Source organism: Pezoporus occidentalis, unplaced genomic scaffold, assembly GCF_034315485.1.
Source record: "Pezoporus occidentalis ecotype Australia unplaced genomic scaffold, CSIRO_AGI_Poc_V1 ctg124, whole genome shotgun sequence".
In the NCBI taxonomy this organism is placed as follows: Eukaryota; Metazoa; Chordata; class Aves; order Psittaciformes; family Psittacidae; genus Pezoporus; species Pezoporus occidentalis.
This window is the reverse complement of record NW_026913038.1, coordinates 1,555,408-1,575,873: the sequence shown is the minus strand read 5'-3', so window position 1 is coordinate 1,575,873 and position 20,466 is coordinate 1,555,408. Positions and strand designations below refer to the sequence as shown.

Here is a 20,466-nt window from a genome sequence, read left to right as displayed (position 1 = left end):
TCCCCAGCTACTCACCCAGCAACAATTTTAGCAAAAATGGGAAAATCATAAAGCAACAAAAGTTGAGCAGCTCTTTGAGCTGGTTCCGGGCTCTGCAGCAGCTGGGGGCTTCCTGCAAACCACAACGCACCAAGGAATACCTGGAGCCTCATAAATACGCTCTGGGAATGGAGGAAAAGGGATCTGAATTTCAACTTTGATGCATAATGTGCTTTCTGGGGAAAAAAAAATAAAAATCATCCTTCTTGGCAGGGACCAGACAACTTCCCACTAAATCTCCTGGAGGAGCGTGTTGCCAGTTGCAGAGATAAAACCTCAATGAAACACAATTAGCTTCTACTTGGATTAAGCCAAACTTGCCTCTCCCCATCCACCCAGCCACCCTGGCCTGGCGGCAGGATGGGAACTGCTTGGTGCCAACCTCCTACATCCCCAGCCACACTGGGATGGACGGGACAGCAGCTCTGCCCCGGCAGGAGGATCACCCTCTCTTCATGGTTAAGGAGACGCGTAATGAACACGCAGGAGCTGGAGTGCTGCAGGGCAACCCCTGCCACATCACTGAGGACAGGGGCTCATCGCTGCTGGTTTGCTGTGGTTCTCTGTGCTGGGGAGCCTGGGGCAGGGTCCCTGTGTTGTCCCCTATGGTTTGACCAGCTTGGGTTTGGGGCACAGCAGTGCTGCCTCCCTTCCCTGCTCAGTCCCGGAGCAGGGGGAATAGGGCTGAGGGGACCAGCTGGTAGCAAAGGTTACTGAGAGATATTTTCCTTTAGGCAGAAACATCTTGAATACTGATTTTTAAAAAGAACCTTTATGAACTGGGAAGTTTTCTGGTCTTGGAGTTTTCAGGCTTTAGCATCACTCATGGTGGAAATCACAGAATGGTCAAGGTTGGAAAGGTTTGTAATGTCTCACCCCTGTTTGCCCCTCTCTTCCAGGGTATCACATTGAGCCCAGACATGTGTCAGCTTCACTTGTGCCCTGTTGCCACTTTCAGAGCAGGCTCCTGCCTCCAGGCTGGGTCATGGTGCCCAAGGGCCAGGATGTCAGGGAAAGAGTGCAGAGGGGGTGGGAAAAACGCCTGGGAGCCATCCCCAGCCCCACAGCATCTGCCCTGTCAGGGAGCGACTGCCAGAGGGACCAAGGGATGCTGGCAGGGCTCTGAGGGGAAACCGGCCTGTTAATTAAGAGCTTAATTACCCAGTAAAGAATGGTGGACTTAACTCAGCCTTGAAGCAGGCCAAGCAAGTGAAGCGTGCTGGGGAGGGACTGGGGAGGTGAGCTGAGGGCATGCTTTGTGTTCTGTGGTGTATGCAAATACCTGCATGGAGAGAACAAAACCCCGCAGCCCCCTTGGTACCTCTGTCCTGTTGTCCCCAAGGTGTTCCCCTGCATCCTCACTAGACATCAGTCCCAACATCCTGCTCATGGGTCCTTGCCTGGGGAAAGGGACTCTGGCCCCGCTGCTGTGCTTGTGGGGTTCTGGGGGTCTGGCTCTCCTGCAGAACAGGATGGATGCACATCTCAGCCTGGGGAATGAGGATGAATGACTCAAATGCAGCCCGAGGATGTGGTGCCAACACAAGGACACAGGATGGGGACCATTCATCCCTCTGGCAATGTGACATACACCAAGGAGGGGGTGGCCTGTGGGCTGGGCATTTCTGCTGGTGGAGGAGGAAGGGAGGAGAGTTTCTGAGCTAGAAAGAGAGAAGGGTTTCTTTGGCTTGGCGCATTTTGCTGCAGAAAGGCTGTTTCAGCTCCGAGGGTAAGGGAAATGAAACAGAAAAATACCTCCCATTAAGCAAAAGGGATGGAGAGCCCTGCATAATAGTGCTGTCTGCAGGGGTTTCTCGCTCTGAATTTGCATCCAGCACAGCCTTTTGCCAGCACCCAGAGGAGACGTGCCGTGTGCTGCTGTAGGAGATGGGGCTGGAGGGGACGAGCTTCTGGCCCCACAGCCGCATCCCTCACTCACCCCATGGATGGTGGGCAGTGCCTGGGGAGTGGGCGGGTGAGCAGATCCCAATGGTCTGATGGGCAGGTCCCACAGGGAGATTGGGATCCCCATGATGTGGGCTGAGTCACAGGTATATGGAGCTGCAGGAAGGGGGTTGGTCAATGACTATAGCTGGTGCTGGGTGTCTCCTGACTGCTGGGACACAGGCAGTGCCAGTGCATCCTCTTGCTCTGCCTACATCTGCATGGCCCCAGGGAACAGCCCCAGGAGAGATCCTGACCCCCCGCAGACACCCTAAGCCCAGGTAGGGTGTTCATTGGGAGATGCTCTTTCCTCTCCCTCTCCTCGGAGCTTGTTAAAACCCAAGTAGATGAGACGAGTGTGTGGTAGGAAGAACAGCATTCGCTCTGGAGCTTTCCTGAGCAATTCATCCTCTGAGAAATTAATTATCAGTGCTGGTATTGCATATAATCAGCATCAGCCCCTGTGTGCCTGGGGTTGGAGGGCATTGCTGCCTCTGCCTCCAGCGGCTCTGGGCTCCTGCTGACAGGGAGATCTGTTGCTGTTGTTGGAGTGGGAGCTGGAAGCAGGGAGAGCAGATCAGGCCGGAAGCCAAGCTGTGCAAACACTACTGGGGTGGCAGCACCTTGCTAGCCCTGCCCGGGGATGGTGGCTGGGACGTGACAGGGCAGCCCCGGTGCTGACAGCAGCTCAGACACCCACAAGGGAGTCCCAGGGTGCCCATTTGGCTGGGAGCAGGACTATAGGCTGGGAGATGGTGGCCTGTGATCAAGTGCATCTGCGCTGTGGACAGCAAACCCCTACGGGGCAGCATGAATGTGTGCACATACGTATGGTGGCACACCGGGAAGGTGGATGTTGCAATGTTTGATGTGGGACACACAGGGGCATCTGTTTCAGCAGAGCTGGCTCTGGCATGTGTCTGACAAATGGTGTTTGGTTTGGTGGTGGAGCATAATGTAAGTGGTGACGGCTGCAGGCACAGGGACGGGAGCGCCTGTCTGAAGGATGCTCTGGGGGAGAAAGGAGAAGGACAGAAGGATGTTGGACATGGCTCTTGATGGTGGCCAGGTGCTCCTTTGCAGGACCTGCATCTCACTGCCTGGCCAGGAGCACCTGACTCTGCAGCCAGCCCTGTGCAATGCGCCTTGGGCCACCAGGAGAAGGTGAGGTGCTGGTGGGGAGAGGGTCTGTTTTCTGGGTGTAAGAAGGTGATGGCTGGTATGCAGGGTCAGGCTGGTGCTGGGTGGGTGCCCCATGCTGGAGGCATGGCCTCCATGCAGCGTGGGCTGCCACCACCCAGGGCTGTGGGGCTTCGGCTGTCTGGGATGATGCTCTCTGGACACGTCTCTGTGTCCAGGTGCAGCCCCAGTTGGGACACTGGGGAACACTGAGCCCTGGGGCCAGCAGGAACTCAGCTAAGGGTGGGCGTTTTTGGAGATGGGGGTGATGGGGGATTCTGGGGACCTCTGGAACTGCTGCCCTGGGGGAGCAGGAAGTCCCTTGATGTGGGAGATGTTTCTATCATACTTGTGCCCTCTAGTGGCTTTGTCCCCTCTCCCGTCTCATGGCCACTATCCCAGTGCCATGACCATGCTCTTGGTCCCATGGCCACCATCTGACAGTGGCCAGGGTCAGCCTTGACATTCATGGGTGGTGACAATGAAGGGCTTGGACCAGGCCAGGAGGGCACCTTGGCACCATGTGTTGCTGTCTTCATGGTCATCTTCTTCAGGCTGGAAGGGAGTGCTTCTCCTTGATTTCAAGGTGGTTTGGCATGGAAAGATTTATACCTGGGGGGAGGCAATGGGTCCCAAAACCTTTTTCAGAGGCTTGGATCCTCCTCTAAAACTGTTGGGTGAGTGGCCCCAAAACTAATTTTATCCCAGAAAATGAAACCTTGAGTTTTCTAACACAAAGTTTCTCATATTTTGACTGCTCAGGGCTGTCAGCTGCCTTTCTCTCTGCTCTGTGTTTAAACACACGACAGTCTGAAAAAAAAAAAACAACACACTTTTCCCATTCTACTGATGTTTCCCTTTTGTCTAAAAGAAATAAAACCCTCCTTCGCCTCCAGCCCACAGCAGCCACCGCTCCTCAGCTGCGCTCCTCTGGGAAGGGATGCCTGGATGCCCTGCGGCTGCTCCTGTCTCAAATGTGCCTCTCCCCTTCCTTGTGTCTCCTCTCTGCGTGTTTTTGGACCCTACCCACAGTTGCAGCAAGGACGGGAAAGGTGGTTTGGTGAGAGAAGGCCAGCCAGGCACTGCGGGTCCCTGGGGCCGTTGGTGGAGCAGGGTGAGGATGGGATCCTGTATATCAGGACAGTGTGAGCTCCTGTTGTGCCCTGCAGGGACAGGGGGATGGGATGTTCCCATCCTCTTGGCAACTGTCCCTGTATGTGCTCCCACTGCTAGCAGGGGGATATTTCCTATCTGAGAAAGCAGATGTTGGGTAGGAGCTTCCTAAGCAGTTTCTCTTCCCTCCCAGAAATGCTGCTTGGAGAGAAAAATTAATTCTCTTTTGTTGTTGGTTTAAGGGAGAGCAAAACCAAATGTCACCTGGAGAAGTTCCTGCTGCTGCACCCCCAGGGGCTGGAACTGCTGCCCCAGGATGGGGATTAGCACATCACTGAGAAAGCCACCGTGGTTGATGGTCCCTGGGGGGATCAGACAGATGATCAATGCTGGGATTAGCTTGTACGGTGGCTGCAGTGACAGCATCGACCTGGAGCAGCAGCTTCACCCTGCCTGTGCTAGCACTGAGCCAACCCAGCCCCATGGCCTCCAGACTGGTGCATGCACTGAGCAGTGTCAGGCCTCTGCCAGCCCCATGAGGGGCTCGGGGGCACTGACAGCAGACAGCAACTTCCACAGATGTTCTGCATTTTGGATTTCTCCCCTTTCCAGCCTCATTAGTATTGAAATTAAAAGCAAGTGTTTGTGAATTGGTAGCTGTTCTCCAAGACCCTAATTAGCAAATCTCTTTATCCCCCACGGCTGCAATCTAATAATCAAAAAAAAAACCAACCCCAACACCCAAACAAGCCCCAAACCTTGTTTGATGGATAAGGAATGCTACTGGAACAGTCAGAAACGGCTCTTCCTGCTTAGTATGGTAATTAAACACTTCAATTGCAATTATTTTTGCAATTAGGTAAGTCTCTAATTGTTATCATAGGTGGCAGGGGTTTGGGAGTGTGTTTGCCAGTTCTTCCTCTCTGAGCTGGAGTGAAACGTGGATGCTACAGGCGATGCAAGGCCTGTTCCTGTCTGGTTGGGTTGGGGAAGAGGAGTCCTCTGCCTGCTCTGCTGCAGTGACTTGTTTCCTGCCTCTTTGCAATGGAAAGTGCTGATGAGGTGATTTCTCTTTCCGCGGTGGGGTCCTCTCCCCAGGGGTCTCGTAGCAACCTGTCCTGAGGTCATATGGGGGGATACTGGGGAGGGGATGTGTCCTGCCACGGCAACCCCTTGCTGCGGGGCATCCCTGCTCAGGCTGAAACCAAACGCTGTGGTTGCTGCTGGGGCTCGGGGAGCGGAGCGGGACCGCAGTGGCGCTCGGGAGGAGCCCTGCCCCAGCCGGGGGTGCTTCGGGGCTCCGCTCCGCCGTGTCCGGGCCGGGCGGGCAGGCTTGTCCCCGGCAGCAAGCAGGGGGAGCTCCGAGCCTGCGCTGCCGCCGCGCAGAGCCCCGCTCCTCGGGGGTTGCGGCCGGGCCCTGGCTGCGCCGCTCCGGGAGGTGCGGGGGGCTTCGGGTCGGGACGCTCGGGGAGCAGGGACCGTTCCTGCCTGGCGCCGTGCAGGGAGCCCCTCCTGCACCCCCCCGGCTCAGCATCCTCCCTTCCCGGGGGCGTCCTGCAAACACGGCTCTGCCTGTCCCCGCTGCGCTCCGGGGATGCCGTGTGATGCGGAGCGAGCGCGCTGTGCCTGGGGGTGGTGGGGGTCAGGTCCAGGAGAAAAGCTCTTACAGCACAGCAATGCGTCGTTGTTCGTTCATGTCCTACCCAGTCCTCGCTGCTGGCTGCCTCTTTCTTACAAGCTCAGGGACTGGGGTTTGTGTGCGCGGGGGTGCTCTCACTGGTCCCACAGGACAAGATGCTGTGTGTGTGTGCCAGCCCTTCCCGGAGCAGCTGCAGCCTGTGTCCTGGGAGTTTGTGCTGTGCGTGTCCAGGCTCTATCTCAGCAGAGGGATGGATGTGGCACGGCAGGGTATAGCTGGACAAGATCTTCCCAGGTCAAAACATGCCCAAAGAAATCAATTTTCTCATTTTCTCGCTGTGTTAAATAGATTTTTATAACATTACTTACTTCTGCACAGGCTCGGTGCAGAAACATCCTGGTTTGGATCCTGCTGGGGAAGCTAGAGCCCAGGGGCAAACCCTGGATGCTCAATGTTTCCCAGGAGGCTCCAGGGACACTCTTCTTGAAGTGGGGCTGGAACAGTGCATGTAAAGTAGTCATAGAGAGCAGGGATAGCACCAATCATGTCAAAACCTCCCCAGTGTGGGAGGCAGTCTTACCCAAGTACAGGTGCTGCAGGACATCCAGAACTCACAGCTGCTGACATTCACCATGCCTAGCCCTCCTGCTACATCATCCTCACTTCTGCCAGGACCTCTAGCCCCTCTGAGGGATGGGTATGTCCCTTGGACAAGGTACCAGGGAAGCTAGTGTCTGTGCTTCCCTTCTCCATCCTAGGTTGGTGTCTCTGACACCAAGACCTTGATCACAGACCACATCCCCTTTCACCCTCCTGTGCCCTGGGGGTCTGTGGAGGGCACTCCTAGCTCAGCCCTGCTGGGGATATGTGTTGGCTGCTGACCCAGCTCCTTGGGCACCACTGCCTGCTGGCATGGGGCTTGACACTGGAGGTGTCACGGCCTCAGTGGGGCAGGAGAGAAGCTCTTCTGCAGCTCCTCCAAGGGCTCTTCAAACACACCCCCTTGGGCAGGTGAAGGCTCCTCAGCAGTGTTTGCGGACAGGGCAAATGTTGTTTGCCAGAGCAGGGATCCTGCAAGGGAACAGAGAGGGGATTCAATAGCTGTGCAGGATGCAGGTGGGTCCTTCTCCCTGCTCTCCTCTTTCCTGCTCCCCACCGTAAGGGATGCTGCATTAAGAACTCTGTGCCTGGGAGGGACTGTGGTGCGATGCTGTGAGGATGTTCTTGGAGCACAGTTATATGCTGAGTGCTGACATTTGGGCAATGCTCAGCAGGCTCCAGGACCCACTGAATGGCATCCCTCTGAGTGACATCACTTTGCTTTGTGGCTTTCTTTGTCATCTGCTTGGGCCACCCAGCAGTGGTGGGTTTTTTTCCTCTGCAAATAGCTTGGCAAAAGTAAATGTCCTGGGGTTGGTGATGCTGTGCTCCTGGGTGCTCCTTTCCTCACGGCCCTTTCCCTGCCCCTGTAGATGGGTTGGGGACTTTTTCAGGCTGGTGCCCTGTGCAAGGTGACATTTCCTGTCCCCACCCCCGTGGTGCAGGGAGGAAATCTGTGGTCACACCGGGACCTCAGATCTCCTGCAAACCTCTCCCCCAGACCGCCTTTGCTTTACTCTGCTGATTAGATTAGCAGCCTCTCAGGGATGGCTGGTATTTTGCCTTTGCCTCGCAGAAACTAAATGTGTTTCGGAACATATGTGCGGCACAGAGAGGGAAAGCATGAAGCAGAAGAGCTGGAATTGGCATCCCCTCCGCCCCTGCTGTTGGGAAATGACAGCAAATAGAGATGACTCTGCCTTGTGTATACGCTGCTGGGGGGGGTGAGCACCGTGTCTGCCGCCTGGCAGGTTCTCTATGAGCTGTTGTGCCCTCCAGGCTCGTGGTTTCACACTGCTCCCTCTTGATGCCACCCTGGGGAGCAGCCACTGCACTGCTGAGTGATGCTTGTGCCTTGGTATGTGGCACTGTGGGACTTGCAGCCCAGCAGGGCCTAATGGGGCCCTGGGGATCTCATTGCCCTGCTCCTTGCTTTCTAAGGCACTGATTCTCCTATTGACGGGCGGTGACATTTCCAGGTTGATTCATGGGGAGACCCTCTGAGACGTGCAGGCTGATGCTGTGCCCCAGGGCAGGGGACCCTGTGCTCTTCTGCTGCAGCCCCATCTGCACGTGCAGGCAGGCAGCACCAGCTCTCACCGTCACCATGACCTTGGGTAAGGTCGGAAGTGCTCAGTGTGCAGCAAGGACAAGTGTACCTAGCTTCCAGCATGTGAGTGGCTGTATTTTCTCCCTCCAAGGCACAGTCAACACAGGAGAGCCCAGGTTATCAGCATGCAACACTGGAGGGAGAGAATATGGAGGTCAGGGTGACCTTGCCTGGCTCTTCCCTGAGAAGAGTTGCACTAAGTGGCTCTCTGGAACTGAGAGGCATCTCCATCCATAGCAGCCATGTCCTCCAGCCCAGCACCGCTGGGAGAGAGCAGCAGCATCAGCCCCTCACCATGGGAGCTCTGCCAGCATCCCCATGAAAGCTGCTGCAATTTATGTGGAGCCGATGTAGGCTTGCATGAAAATGAAGTGTGCTGGAAATCCATGGTCTGAACACAGCTGCCTCTGCAGCGTGTGGGGGGACAGGCAGGACGCAGGCATCTACTGGAGCATCACAGGGCGGCTGTGTGAGCCCACACCTCCACAGCCCTGTGCACCTACCCTGGGCTTGTGGCTGGGTTTGGGGAGCAAATGGTGCTGGAATGAGGAGTGAGGATGCACCTCTGATGGTACCACCCTCTGCGTCAAGTACCATTGCAGTGGGATGGCTGGATCAGGGAAAATGCAGTGGGTGCCACAGCAGGGAGAGCTGCCCCTTCCCCTTCTTTGCATGCAGTGACCCCGGCCCCATACTCACCCTGCAGCCCTCGCCTCTGTTGTCGAGTTGCTCCCTGAGGAAAACTGAGTGTTGTCCTTTCAACCTCATGGGACTTTGGAAGAGGGCAGCCAGGAGTTGAAGGCTGGGAGCTGTGGGTCCCAGGGCAGGAGGCTGGCTAAGGCTCATGGGAGAGCTCTGGCACTGGAAAGGGTTAAATTGTACATGGGGACAGAAAGAAAAGAGAGAAAATGAAGAGATCAGTTGGTCAGTGCCAGCCTGGTCGAGCCTGGCTTTGCTCTGTGGAGCACGAGGTACTGCCTGCCTGGTGTCTGACCCCTCTGAGGCCAGCAGGCAGGCTGGGGCAGGCACCCTGTACCTGGGACACTGGTCCTGCCCTGTGGAAACTGCCATCTCTCTGCCCATACACTGTGGGCACCGTCCTGCCCCTGAGCACAGTTGATTATGTGCAAGAGGGTGATCCAGAGCCACTTGCTCAGCTCTGGTGTTTTCTGCCCAATACCTCCCTGCTTGTGCTGCATGCTCCTTCCTTCAGGCTTTTAATCTCTCTGGACCCCAGGGACTGGTCTCACAACCTGCAGTCCTGCTCAGTGCTCGGCATCCTCCTCAGAGTCGGGTCCCACTGCAGTGAAGCAGGTTCCTGAGGTGCAAGAAGTGCTTCCCTTTACTGGTTTTGTGTAAAGTGAATTGCCTTGCTTTTTTAGTGCCTGGTGGGGAGATAGGAGCAGCTGTCTTCTCTTGCACCCCTGCTTGGCTCTTACCCATGGAAATGCCTCCAGCCCCTTAATGGCTGTGGTGCTCCTGTGGCCTTTTGATTTCCAAGGCAGTGGTGACTCTCACTCTGTTCCTGCTCCTGATGCCCCTGAGACTGGCTGTAGTTTTTCAGTATTCCCACTCCTGATTGCTGGTCTTTTCTCTATGCCTCATAACAGGAAAGAACATCGTTATTATGGGCAATGGTTCAAATGTTGCTGGTTGTGCTTTCCCCTGAATGACCCTGTGGAGCTGCTCTGAGCAGAGCTCTTCTTAACTCTGGCCCTTCTTATTTGGGGGGTCATGAGTCTGTGGAGTGATTCATTTTCATCTTTTTCTGTTAACACATCCAGAGCAGATGACTGGGAAGACTGCGCAGAAGGAAAGGGGAGAGAGGAACCAGCTTGTTTTGTGCTTGGGATGAAACTGGCTGCCAGGCTTTTGGTGTACAGGTAAATCCTGTGCCCACCTGTCTTCTGTGGTATTAGCTGATCCAAATCATCTGCCAACAGCAGATGTTTGTATATATGACTATGGAAAAAAGATTTGGAAGGGGCCCCATGTGATCCTTGGTGCATCAGTTCTGCACAAGTGAGCAGGTTAAGGAGAGAAGTAGAGAAATTAAAAGCAATAACTGATCATTCAGTGCTCAAGCAACTCTTATCTATTGCGAGCAGAAACCACAGCAGCGATGCTGGGGACAGGAAGGAGATCTCTGGATTTAGAACAGTCAAAAAACATCCCCGTGCTTGAGTCTTCCTCTCTCACTTCCCCGTGGTCCCTATCTCTCAGGTATCTTCACCGCTGTGGTTCCGGCTGCTGCTCACCATCATCCCTCCAGCCTCCTGCACCCCTGGGAGCAAATCCAGCTGGGAGGCACATAGGGGCTGAGCTGAGCAGTGGGGGAGCTTCACTCGCAGGGTGAGGACAGGCTGGAGCCACATGCTGGGTCTCTGCCCTGGGGGTTTTGCTCTGTTGGTGCCAGGCACCTGCATGCTCAGAGCTAGAGGACAGAGGTCCCCTGGCTGCTGCTGACCTCAGCATGGGCTTTGAATACAAGTCTTGTAGCAGGATCAGGCCCTGTGGGGAACCAGGGTTCCAGGGAACCAGGGACCTTGTCTAACTGGGAAAGCCTGGAGGAAATGACCCTGACCTCTGCCTGGGGAAGAAGAAACCTGTTTTCTTCCCCTTTTCTTTCCTTCTGTCTCATATTCTCCCTCTGTGATAAGGCAGATCTTTAAGAAGTCACTGATGTTTCTCTTCTCTTGTCCCTCTCCGCTGTGTAGGGAAGTCCCACTGCCCCATTCCCCATTGCAGCTCTCCCTGGCTGGCTGCAGAGCAGCAGTGGTGAGCTCCTGGTTTGCCCAGGAGCTGCGCTTCTGTGTAAGTAGACAGCACAGCTCCTCCTTTGTCTCTGTCTGCAGAAGTACCTCTACCATGCCAGGCACGTGCTCTCCGTATGTTTTATATATAACCTGCTACCACGTTTACCAAATGCTAAACCTTTGCACCCTTTATTAGTTTCTCAGAAACTGAAAAGGCAGCTGCAGAAGCTGTGTTATTGTATTTGTTCACACTCATCCATCCCTCCGTGTCTCCTGGGGCAGACTCCCCTGTCTCAAGCTGCCCATCTGCCCTGGTAAAGTACATCCGAGCCCCAGGGGAGGCATGATGTCGGCTGAGCCTTTTGGATGGCTCTGCCCTTTGGTTCACCTCCCTATGCTCTCCTTTTGGTGGCTTGAGACTGTGTTTCTGGGACAGGATCAAGAGCATGTGCTGCAGGAGAGCACGAGCACGGCTCCTTTGTTGGTATACGGGGTACAGGGAGCCAAAGGGCTCCTTATCAATGGATGGAAAGTTTCAGGGCTGCTTATCAGGAGCTGCCTCAGAGTTCGATTAAAGTCTTGGGAGCAGCAGTTTGCACTGTGGCAGATGGCAGGCTCCTCTGTGCTCCTTATGCTCAGATGGGTGAATGCTCCTGAGCAAGGTGGTGTGTGGGTGGCTCAGCCCCAGGGGGACATGGGTGCCCATGGAGGGGACTGGTGCCACCGCCTGGCACAGAGCTTACCCGCCTTGCGGATCCTGACCCCTGTGACATGCTTGGGATGATGTTGTGGGAATTTTTGGCTCTAACTTTATGTGGGTATTTGTATTTCTTAGATCATTTGCCAACCTAATTCTGGCTGTTTCTGTCCCTTTCCAGAGATGGGAATGGAGCTTGCTGTTGGCCAAATTTGCTGCTGATGCAAACTGACAGCCGAAATGCTAAGGGTGTGTGGCTTGCCTGGGAAGGGGACTGCTGGGCTGCTCAGCAGGGAGCTGAAGACCCAGATCTTGGCTCCTGCAGGGACTTGCAGCCTGACTGTGCCCTATGGCTAACACCCTGTTGGTCCTCTGTGACAGGCGGTCACTTTCCCAAGCTCTGCTGTGTGCCCAGGCTTTGCTGGCTGCCTACCAGCAGAGAGTGGGACATGTCCAGTTTTTGGGAGCAGATGCAGCTAATGGCTGTGCCCATTCTGTACAGCTAATTCTGATGGCAAAACTGTCCCCATTACCCAACAAACCCAGGGACGTTTTGTGTTCCTTGTGAATGGGTGACGATTGCAGGACTAGCCAGCCACATGTGAAGCTGGAGTACTGGAGCTGTGCTGCCAGCATGGAGGGATGTGCTGAATGATGATGCTCAGATGAATTTCTGAGTGACTTGCGAAGAGCAAGAGCTGCCTGGGCAAGGGTTTTCCTGCTGGGGCATCAGCTTGTTGCTTAAAAGTTCATGGACAACGTGGGGTCCCCACCTCTGCCTTCCTCTCTGGGAATGGACCTACCATCAAAGACCCGCACGTGAGAAGGCTCTTACCTCTTGAGGGCTCCATCGGTCAGCAAGACCCCCTTCCCGTTCCTCATCTCCAGTTTCAGGGGTTTGCCCTCCTGCTTGCCCTGGCTCTGACTGCAGTTCCTGCCCCTGGAATGGGCCTTTTGGGGGGGAGGCAGGCCAGAGCTCATGGGGCCCCCAGTCTTCCAGCAGTGCAGCAAGTGCTGGTAAGCCACCCGGAAATCCCTGTTGAGTGTCCCATAGAGGATGGGGTTCAAGGCCGAGTTGGCGTAGCCCAGCCAGAGGACAATGGACATGGGTGTGCCTTTCACCATACTGTCCCCCCACATCCCCCGGTATGTGAACACTGTGAAATAGGGGAACCAACACACGATGAAGGCTCCCATCACCACCGCTAGTGTCACGGTGGCTTTGTGCTCCCTCACCATGGGCGGCATGTGGGTGTTGCTGCTGCAGCACCACGTGTGGTTTATCCTCTTGGCTTGCTCCCTTGCTATCTTGAATATCCGGTAATAGGTGATGCACATAATGACCAGGGGGATGTAGAAGGTGAGCAGTGAGTCCACTAGCCCATACACAGGGTTCACCTCCAGTGTGCACTCCCTGTTGCAGTTGGGGACTGTGTTTTGGACTGCTGTGCCATTGGTGTTCCAGCCCAGGTGAATGGGTAGGAAGGAAACCATCAGTGAAACGGTCCAAATAACAGCCAAGCTCACAGCTACCCGGGAGGGAGTGACGAGCTGGCTGTAGCGGAGTGGGGTGGTGACAGCAAAGTAGCGGTCCAGGCTGATCATGAAGAGGTTGAGGATGGAAGCTGTGCACAGCATGACATCCAGGCTGGTGTAGATGTTGCACAAGGTGCTGCCGAAGGGCCAGTCTTTGGTGAGCTCATAAAAGGCAGAGAATGGCAGCACCAGGAGGCCCAGCAGCAGGTCGGTGATGGCCAAGGAGACGATGATACAGTTCGTCAGGCTGCGGAGCCGGCGGTCCAGGGTGACGGCCAGGCAGACGATGATGTTACCGCAGAGAGTGATCACGATGAGGATGGTGAGGCAGGATCCGACTAGCAGCTGCAAGGGGAAGTCCATCCTTTTTTGAGAGCTTGTATGGTTGTAACAAGGATCCATAGTGCAGTTGCATGGATGGAGCAGTCCTGCTCTCACTGGCTCCAAAGCTTCTTGGTGTGAGCCTCTACAAGGCAGCTCTAGAGCCCTTTCCAAAGTGACCTTGGACCTACAGTGACCTTGTAGAACATTGCAGAGTCAATTCACACATTCAGTGTTGCTCCTTGCATGCTAAGAGTGACATGATCCAGGGAAAGATGTGGCCCTGTGGCTTGCTTATGCTTGTTGGCCCCATCTGCGAGGTCAGTGTTGGAGCCAATCCCCCATGGCAGCTGCTGGTGGGTCTCAACTGCTCCCTTCTCCTCTGCTGCCTTCTCCTTTCCTCTGAGCAACCAAGGGATCTCATGTGCTCTGCATGTTTGGTTGGTGACAGTGGTCTGCAGTGCTCCAGCTGGGACAGAGCTTTGCCACTTGCTGAGGACAGCCTGCGAAGAAAGCACCAACACAGAGCTGCAGCGAGTGAAGGTTATTTGAGCTGTCCCTCAAACCCCTCTGGAAATGGGATGCCTGCACCTCCCTTGGATGCTTCAGCCTACTTAAACCTGTATTAGAAAGTCCTTTGGCAGCCAGGCGCTCATGTCTCTGCAGCTGTACCCCCCCAACCCTGGGGGTGCCCGCATGTAGTAGGGATGCTGAGGGAAGGGCAGGGATTCTAGAGGCACCAAGATTCTACGAGCTTATGACAAAAATGAGGACTGGGAGGATGAGGAAAGAGTTTTCCTGAGAAAGCAGTGTGCTTTTATTATGCAATCTAGCAAAATTAGTCACAACTGTGTAATTTCTGAAGTGTGGCTGTAAGCCTTGCTAAACTTTGCTTTTGCATCTGCACTTTGCAGAAGTCCATGCCTTGTGCTGGTCCCTACCATCTGCAACTGTGCTGGCTCCTGCAGCCCAGAGAGGAAATCCTCACTCTCCTCAGGTCCCTGCAGGTAAAAGGAACCCATCTGTCAGTGGTGCAATGTCCTGGGAAGGAGGTGGCTGGAAAGGGCTCCAACAGCTTCATAGGTCCTGTTCCCTGCAGCTGAAGTGACAAGAGGGATAGGGGCTGGGAGCAGGCTGAGGAGTCCAACTGCTTGTGCTGGGACACCCATGGAGCTGCCTGTGCTGCAGCTGTGATCTCCTAGTCAAGGGGATGGGTCTTCCTCACTCTCCCTGCTGTGCTGGTGGGGGAGAGATGTGCCGGTCCTCATGGGTGATGCAGAACCCCACTCCCCAGGCTCCCATAGCCCATGGAGCAGTGGTGAAGCCCTTCCTGGTGGTGCACAGGCTTGTGCAGGAAGGTAGAACTGATTCCTTACAGCGTGCAACAAGCTACAGTGGTGGAGCAAACAGAAGAAAGAATAGGTCCAGTCTTGGCAGAGGGCAGGGTGAGATTTTAAAGTCAAACTCGCCTTGCAAGAACAAGATAAGGATGTGGAACAGGCTGAAAAACTCTTCAGGTGATCTATGTCTTTGATTCAAGGTTAAAGGCATGGGGGCCAAGGGAGAGAGTATACCAGGGAGACTGCATGAGTAAATAACCGCCAACTGCCAGGAGCCATGTGGTGGAGAGAGGACCTGTGAGACTAAAGATGATACCTGCAGCCCTGCTGATTCTAAAGGAGCTGAAAGTGAATGACAGTTCATGAATTGCCCCATGGGAAGTGTTCTGCTGAGCAGAGCAAATTCATTGCCAGCCATGGGGTCCTCTGAATTTGGGTGCTGGGATAAAGGCTGTTGGGAGAGGGCTGTGATACTTTCAGCTGCGGCGGCAGCACGCGGAGTGGTTCCTCACCTCCTGCTGCAGCGCAGGCTCTTGCCATGGAAAGCTCTTTGTTCGTTGCACAAAAGCAGTGTGGAACAAGCTGAGCGCTGCCTGCCCACTGACGGCAACGCTGAGAACAGGTTGTTCTTGGAGAACGGTATTTCCAAGTGAAAGGGATGTTTTTTCGTTGCTCCCAACATGTGGAAATGGCAGGATAAATTATAGGGGGAGTAGCACACTTAGAAAATGCTGTGGGTGGATCACAGCCTCCTACATGGCTGCTTCACCACACATCAACAACCTGCTCCTGCCACCAGCTCTCGCAGCTCACATGGGCTCTCGCAGCTCACATGCCAGGGCTCAGCCCGGGCTCTGCTGGTGGGTCCCAGCTCTGAATGCATCGGCACACTTGGCACTGCCATGGTGCAGGGAGTGCCATGGGGCAGCCCTGTGCCACACACCTGGCCAGAAACAGCTTTCTTACTGCTTTTTCTAATTAGCTGAGGGCAAGGAATGGTCACTGCTCCCATTCAAGTCAGGGAGTAAAAAGCATTCCCGAGTGAGATATAGAGCCACTGGGCTGAGCTGTGGAAGGAAGGGAGCAGTGATTCCTAAATGAAGGGGACAGAGGTGTCCCCATCCCTGCAGAGGACTGGCTGTCAGGGCGCACATGTGGGCTTCAGGGCTCTGCTGCCTGCAAACCCTTGGGAGTTTGCTTCTCCATGGGACAGGGCATGACCTGCCAGCTCAGATGTGGGATGTTGCAACCCAAACTGTGGCGGGGGTGTGAGACACTTTCCTGTGTCCCTCGGGCAAATTATCTCATGGAAACATTCCCCTGAATGATCACAGCCTCTGGACATGGCTTTGTAGGCTGGAGGGCTGGTGTAGACAGCGGCTGTGGCTCAGCCCACTGACCTCAGTGCACAGTCCCTGCAGCAATGCACTTAGCTTGGGGCTCTCTCCTGGAGCATCAGCCCTCTCAGACTCCACATCTGCCTCTGGTTTTCTGCTCAGGTCACCACCTTTAATTCCAGGTCCTGTGTCCTCTGCTCCTGTTGCATTTTGGCAGAGCAAGTTCATTTCCTCCTTGATGTATGAGTGGACCAGCTGTTTCCCATAGCAGGGTTTCTAGCAATAGCCTGAATAAATGATATCCTTCCAGCCCTGTCTCACTAGGCAGCCTTTACATTTACCTGATTACCCTCATTATCACAGCTGGGACCTGTTCCTGGGTCAGAATCACCCTCCTGACACTGGGGGACCAGAGCAGGGCATTGCTTCTGGGTCATCTTCCAGTGCTTTTTCCTGTGGCACTGGTGCTGTGATGGATGCTATCTCTGCTGTGAGGACTTGTCAGGTTGCATTTGTTTTGTTGCAGTTATCCTGGGGTCCCCTAAAAGCCAGATAGTTTTCCTATGGTGTTTTCAGCTGCTTAGGGTAGCAATTTTTGCTGTTAGTCCCTAAGCATGTGAACTCATGCCAGTCCATTGTGTTTCTGTTGCTGTTTGGATCCTCTGGTTCTTCTCCTATAGTACTTAGTCCCTTGTCCTGTTCAAAACTTCTCCCAGATTTCCCACCAATGCACTTTCTTAGAGAAACTCCCATTTTCTGAGCCAAGATCACCAATGAAAACCATTAAATAAAATTTCTCTTTAGGCTGATTTTTAAAGAACTCTGTTAATAGCCTTCTTCAGAGCATTGATGATCTTCCCATTTTAATGTACTATTGTCTCCCCATTAGCCTCCTTATAACTCTCATAGTAATTCCTGCCTTCTCCTGCCTGAATAGACATTTTCTGCTCTGTTGCAGCCCATGTTACATTTGATCCACTGTGTTCCCTTTTGAAATGGCAATTATCTCTTCTGGGGAGGGGGCTGTGATTTACCCATGGGATGTTTCTGTTGCATTTTAGCCTTTTATTCCTCCTCCCCATCTTTCAGCATCCTTTCCTTCAGCATTGTTTATTTCAGCCCTTTGTACATTTTTGCAAGACTAATGGGATGCAGCACCCACTCCGGCAGCACAGGTAGTACATGTGCTGCTCTCCATTCATGCACTTCTAGTTCTGGTTCTATAATAAATAGGTTTGTTTAAAATCTGTTAAAAGCCTAGGTACATCAGCATGGTACATAGGCAGAAAGGAGCATTCGGCGAGCGTCTGAACGTGGCAGCCTGTCTTTGGAAAGCATTTCCTGCTTCCCAAAAGGGAACCAAGAGCAATGGTTGTGAGTTCAGCAGAGGCTCTGCACGAAGCCTGTCCAGGATGGTTCTGCTCTCAGGCAGACCTGAAATGTTTCTTTGCCTCCTGCTTTAGCTTCCTTTCGAGCAAAGAGCTCACAGAAGTCACTTAGGAGAGAAGCACGTTCCCTGGCCCTGCAGAGCTCGCAGCAGAGCATCATGGCCCTTTCTAAAATTATATCCAAGTGCTTCCTGAGATTAACCATCCGGGCACGCTGCAAGATGTACTTCAGGCAAGGCTGAGGTAGGCAGCTGGGGTGGGATTTCTCCTGGTCTGAAAGAGGGTCTTTGGGGTTCAGTGGTGGGGAGCGGGTAGGGCTGTGAATGGCAGGGACCCTGGCAAAGGGCAGTCTTGATCCTCTGCCTCACAATGGGACAAGACTGAATTTGCCAGAGTTGGGGCTTGAAGGCAATGTGAGAGGGGACAAATGTGAGAGTGATGTGGTAACTAGCTTGCTCTGCTGTCTGTGGAGGGCTTTGGTGAGGTTGTGGGGCTGTTTCTACTTATGAACAGCCTTTCTGGAGGGGCTGTGCTCCTCCCCATGCCTCCCATGTGGTGCTGCACCCCATAGCATCCCTCAGCATGCCTCTGTCCTTGCACTTGCTGAAGGCTTTTGCTCCCTTGTTTCCATATCTTCCTTGCAATTGCTCATCTCCCCTCCACTCCCTGGGGCAAGGCTGTTGGATGTGCTGCTCCTGGGTGCTCGCACATTCAAGGTGCCCTGTGCCCTCATTCATGTCTGTAGACAGAGTTTACCCTGTGATCGTACAGGTACACACAGACAATTGCAGTCTTGTATTTGCAGACCCCTTTTGCAACCTTTCTACACCTCTGGGACTGGGGGGAGACAGTGGGATCCTGCCTGGCTGCATCCCCACTTTTCTCCCTGTTCCTTGGTTTCCACTGGAGCCTGGTGCTCTGCCTGCCCCATCCCAGCCTGAACCCTGACTGATACATAGCACCAATTACTGTCTCTAGCATGAGCAGAGGGGCTGGGGGAGGCAGGACACAATTTCCAACACAGTCACCAGCCCTCCATCATTCTCCCCAGGAGAAAAAGGGCTCCCCAGGACAGTGGGTAAGAGGGAGTTTGGGGCCCTTGAAAGCAGAGAATCTGAAGGGGTATGTAGAAACCAGCGGAGCAGTCAGCATTTTGGAAGTTTGATCTGCAGAGAGCACTCGAAGGGTGCCTGGAAAAGATAAAAACTGAAAACAGCGGTGCTGGGCTCATGGGCATGCTTGGAGCTGCGCAAGTTCCCAGCAGAAGTCCCAGAGTTCAGCCTCTGCTGAAGCTTATTCTGGTCAGGGGATGGTGAGCACTGCACACCCCTGGGGAGTATCCACCCTGCTGTGGCCGTGTTACAGCCCAGCTTGCGGGTACCCTGCCCCAGGAATACCCTGTACCACAGAGCCAGCTTTGCCCATGGACAGGGCAACCCCTGCTCCAGCAGATTCCCACCATCTGCCAGGGTGTGCAGGGCTGGATGGAGGGGCTGGGGTGCCCAGAGAAAGGGGTTCTGGCAGCTCGGTGCAAGAAGTTGTCTTAGCAGTGAACCTCGTGGGGAGGCTGCTTGGGCAGAGATGCTGCACACTGACGGATGCTTAGACAGGGCAGGGCCTGGACACACTCCACCCGTGTCCTCCCTCTGACCCTGGTGCTCTCTGCTTCAGAGGTCCCATCAGCAGCAGCCAGTGAAAGTCCCCAACCTGACCTCTGCTCCAGGCACAGCAAGATGATGATAGCACAAGGGTCCAATGAGCAACACCCTTTTGCTCTGACCCGGCTATCCCACTGCACACCCCAGCCTCAGCGAGGACCCACCAACCCCTCTGAGATCTCAACTAGAAAGTGATTTACCAGTGTAACAACCAAGTGAAAAGTAAGGCAAAAGCTTTACCTGGGAGAGATGCTGCTTTCTCACCACCCTGAGCTCGTGGAAGCCCTCGGTGGCTGCGTTGCCTCCAACTTTCCCCCGGTGCGTGCGGCTCAGTTTGTGAAGGCAGAAGCGTGTGCTGCGGGATGCTGCCTCCCTCCCTCTCCTCTCCTCCCTCCCTCCCTCCTCGCACCAATATCCAGGCAGCGCGGTGACTGCAACATGAGTCAGACCACAAGTGGGTGGGATCAGAGCTGTGAACTCAGACATTGAGGTTATCATCCGGCAAATTTGAAATGCTGGAAGTGAGCCGTGCTCGGGGCACGCAGTGTGTCTGGCTCCACTGCGCTGTGCCAGGCACAGAGCAGGGCGGGATGCCTGCTGCCTCCTGCTGCTGCTTTCCTGGGTGATGCCCGTCACCTTCCTCACTAACATTAAGGTCTCAGGGCCCTTTTGCCATGTGCAAAGCCTCCCTCCTGAGTGGCTGCAGGTACAAACTCACAAACTTCCCTGCTGCCAGGAGGCCTGACGCCATCACTTGCTCCTAATGCAAACCTGACTTTGCATTTGGTGTGAGCACCCTGAGAGCAAGAAAGCCAAGCCTTTGGAGATGGCTGAGAGGCCACAGGGGGGGATTGAGGCTCTTGAGTTGCACTGGGGAGAGATAAAGAAAAAGGGGGTGTAACTGCAAAGCAGGATGAAACTGGAGCCCAGTCAATGCTGGGGTATAAATTTGCTTCTTGTGCAACTCAAGGTGGCAAGAGGAGCCCATGCCAACATGCTGGGGGTTCTGTGCCACAGCGGGGAGAAACTCATGGTGGATCAGTGGCAGGGATGCTCCGGGCTGGGCATCTTTCCCACAAGGCTGCATTTGCCTTTACTGAAAACTGTCCCCTGAACGTGTGTGATGGCAGGGAGGGAAGAAAACAAATGACAAACAGGCAGTGACAGCCTTTCATGTCTCTCAAATCTTTCATCTGTGGGTTTCAAAGCACTGTGTGAATATCAGCTGCTGGGCCAGCTGTGTGAATGAAGACCTGCTTTCTCTTTTAGCTCTCTGCCTCGAGCTGAGCAGGTCCCAGGCTGCCAGCAGA

General features: G+C 54.4%; 2 protein-coding genes across 5 annotated transcripts in view; one reads left to right on the top strand and one right to left on the bottom strand.

The window, feature by feature from the left end:
* LOC134158004 (serine protease inhibitor Kazal-type 5-like) overlaps positions 1 to 20,466 on the top strand; it is a 110,349-nt gene that overhangs the window by 1,106 nt on the left and 88,777 nt on the right. The window lies entirely within an intron of this gene.
* On the bottom strand, positions 1,395 to 19,602 carry HRH2 (histamine receptor H2). 4 transcript variants are annotated; one of them, XM_062607559.1, is made up of 5 exons: positions 19,397 to 19,602; positions 12,412 to 13,936; positions 9,563 to 9,723; positions 8,823 to 8,984; positions 1,395 to 1,499 (listed from the first exon to the last, which is right to left on the bottom strand). In XM_062607559.1, the coding sequence occupies exons 2-3, from the start codon at positions 13,512 to 13,514 to the stop codon at positions 9,684 to 9,686; spliced, it is 1,143 nt and encodes a 380-aa protein (XP_062463543.1). In that variant the 5' UTR covers positions 13,515 to 13,936; positions 19,397 to 19,602; the 3' UTR covers positions 1,395 to 1,499; positions 8,823 to 8,984; positions 9,563 to 9,683. The 4 variants fall into 4 exon arrangements, with proteins under 4 accessions (XP_062463543.1, XP_062463541.1, XP_062463544.1 ...); XM_062607557.1 differs by lacking the exon at positions 1,395 to 1,499 and adding an exon at positions 6,737 to 6,985; XM_062607560.1 differs by lacking the exons at positions 1,395 to 1,499; positions 9,563 to 9,723 and adding an exon at positions 6,737 to 6,985 and having other exon boundaries at positions 19,397 to 19,593.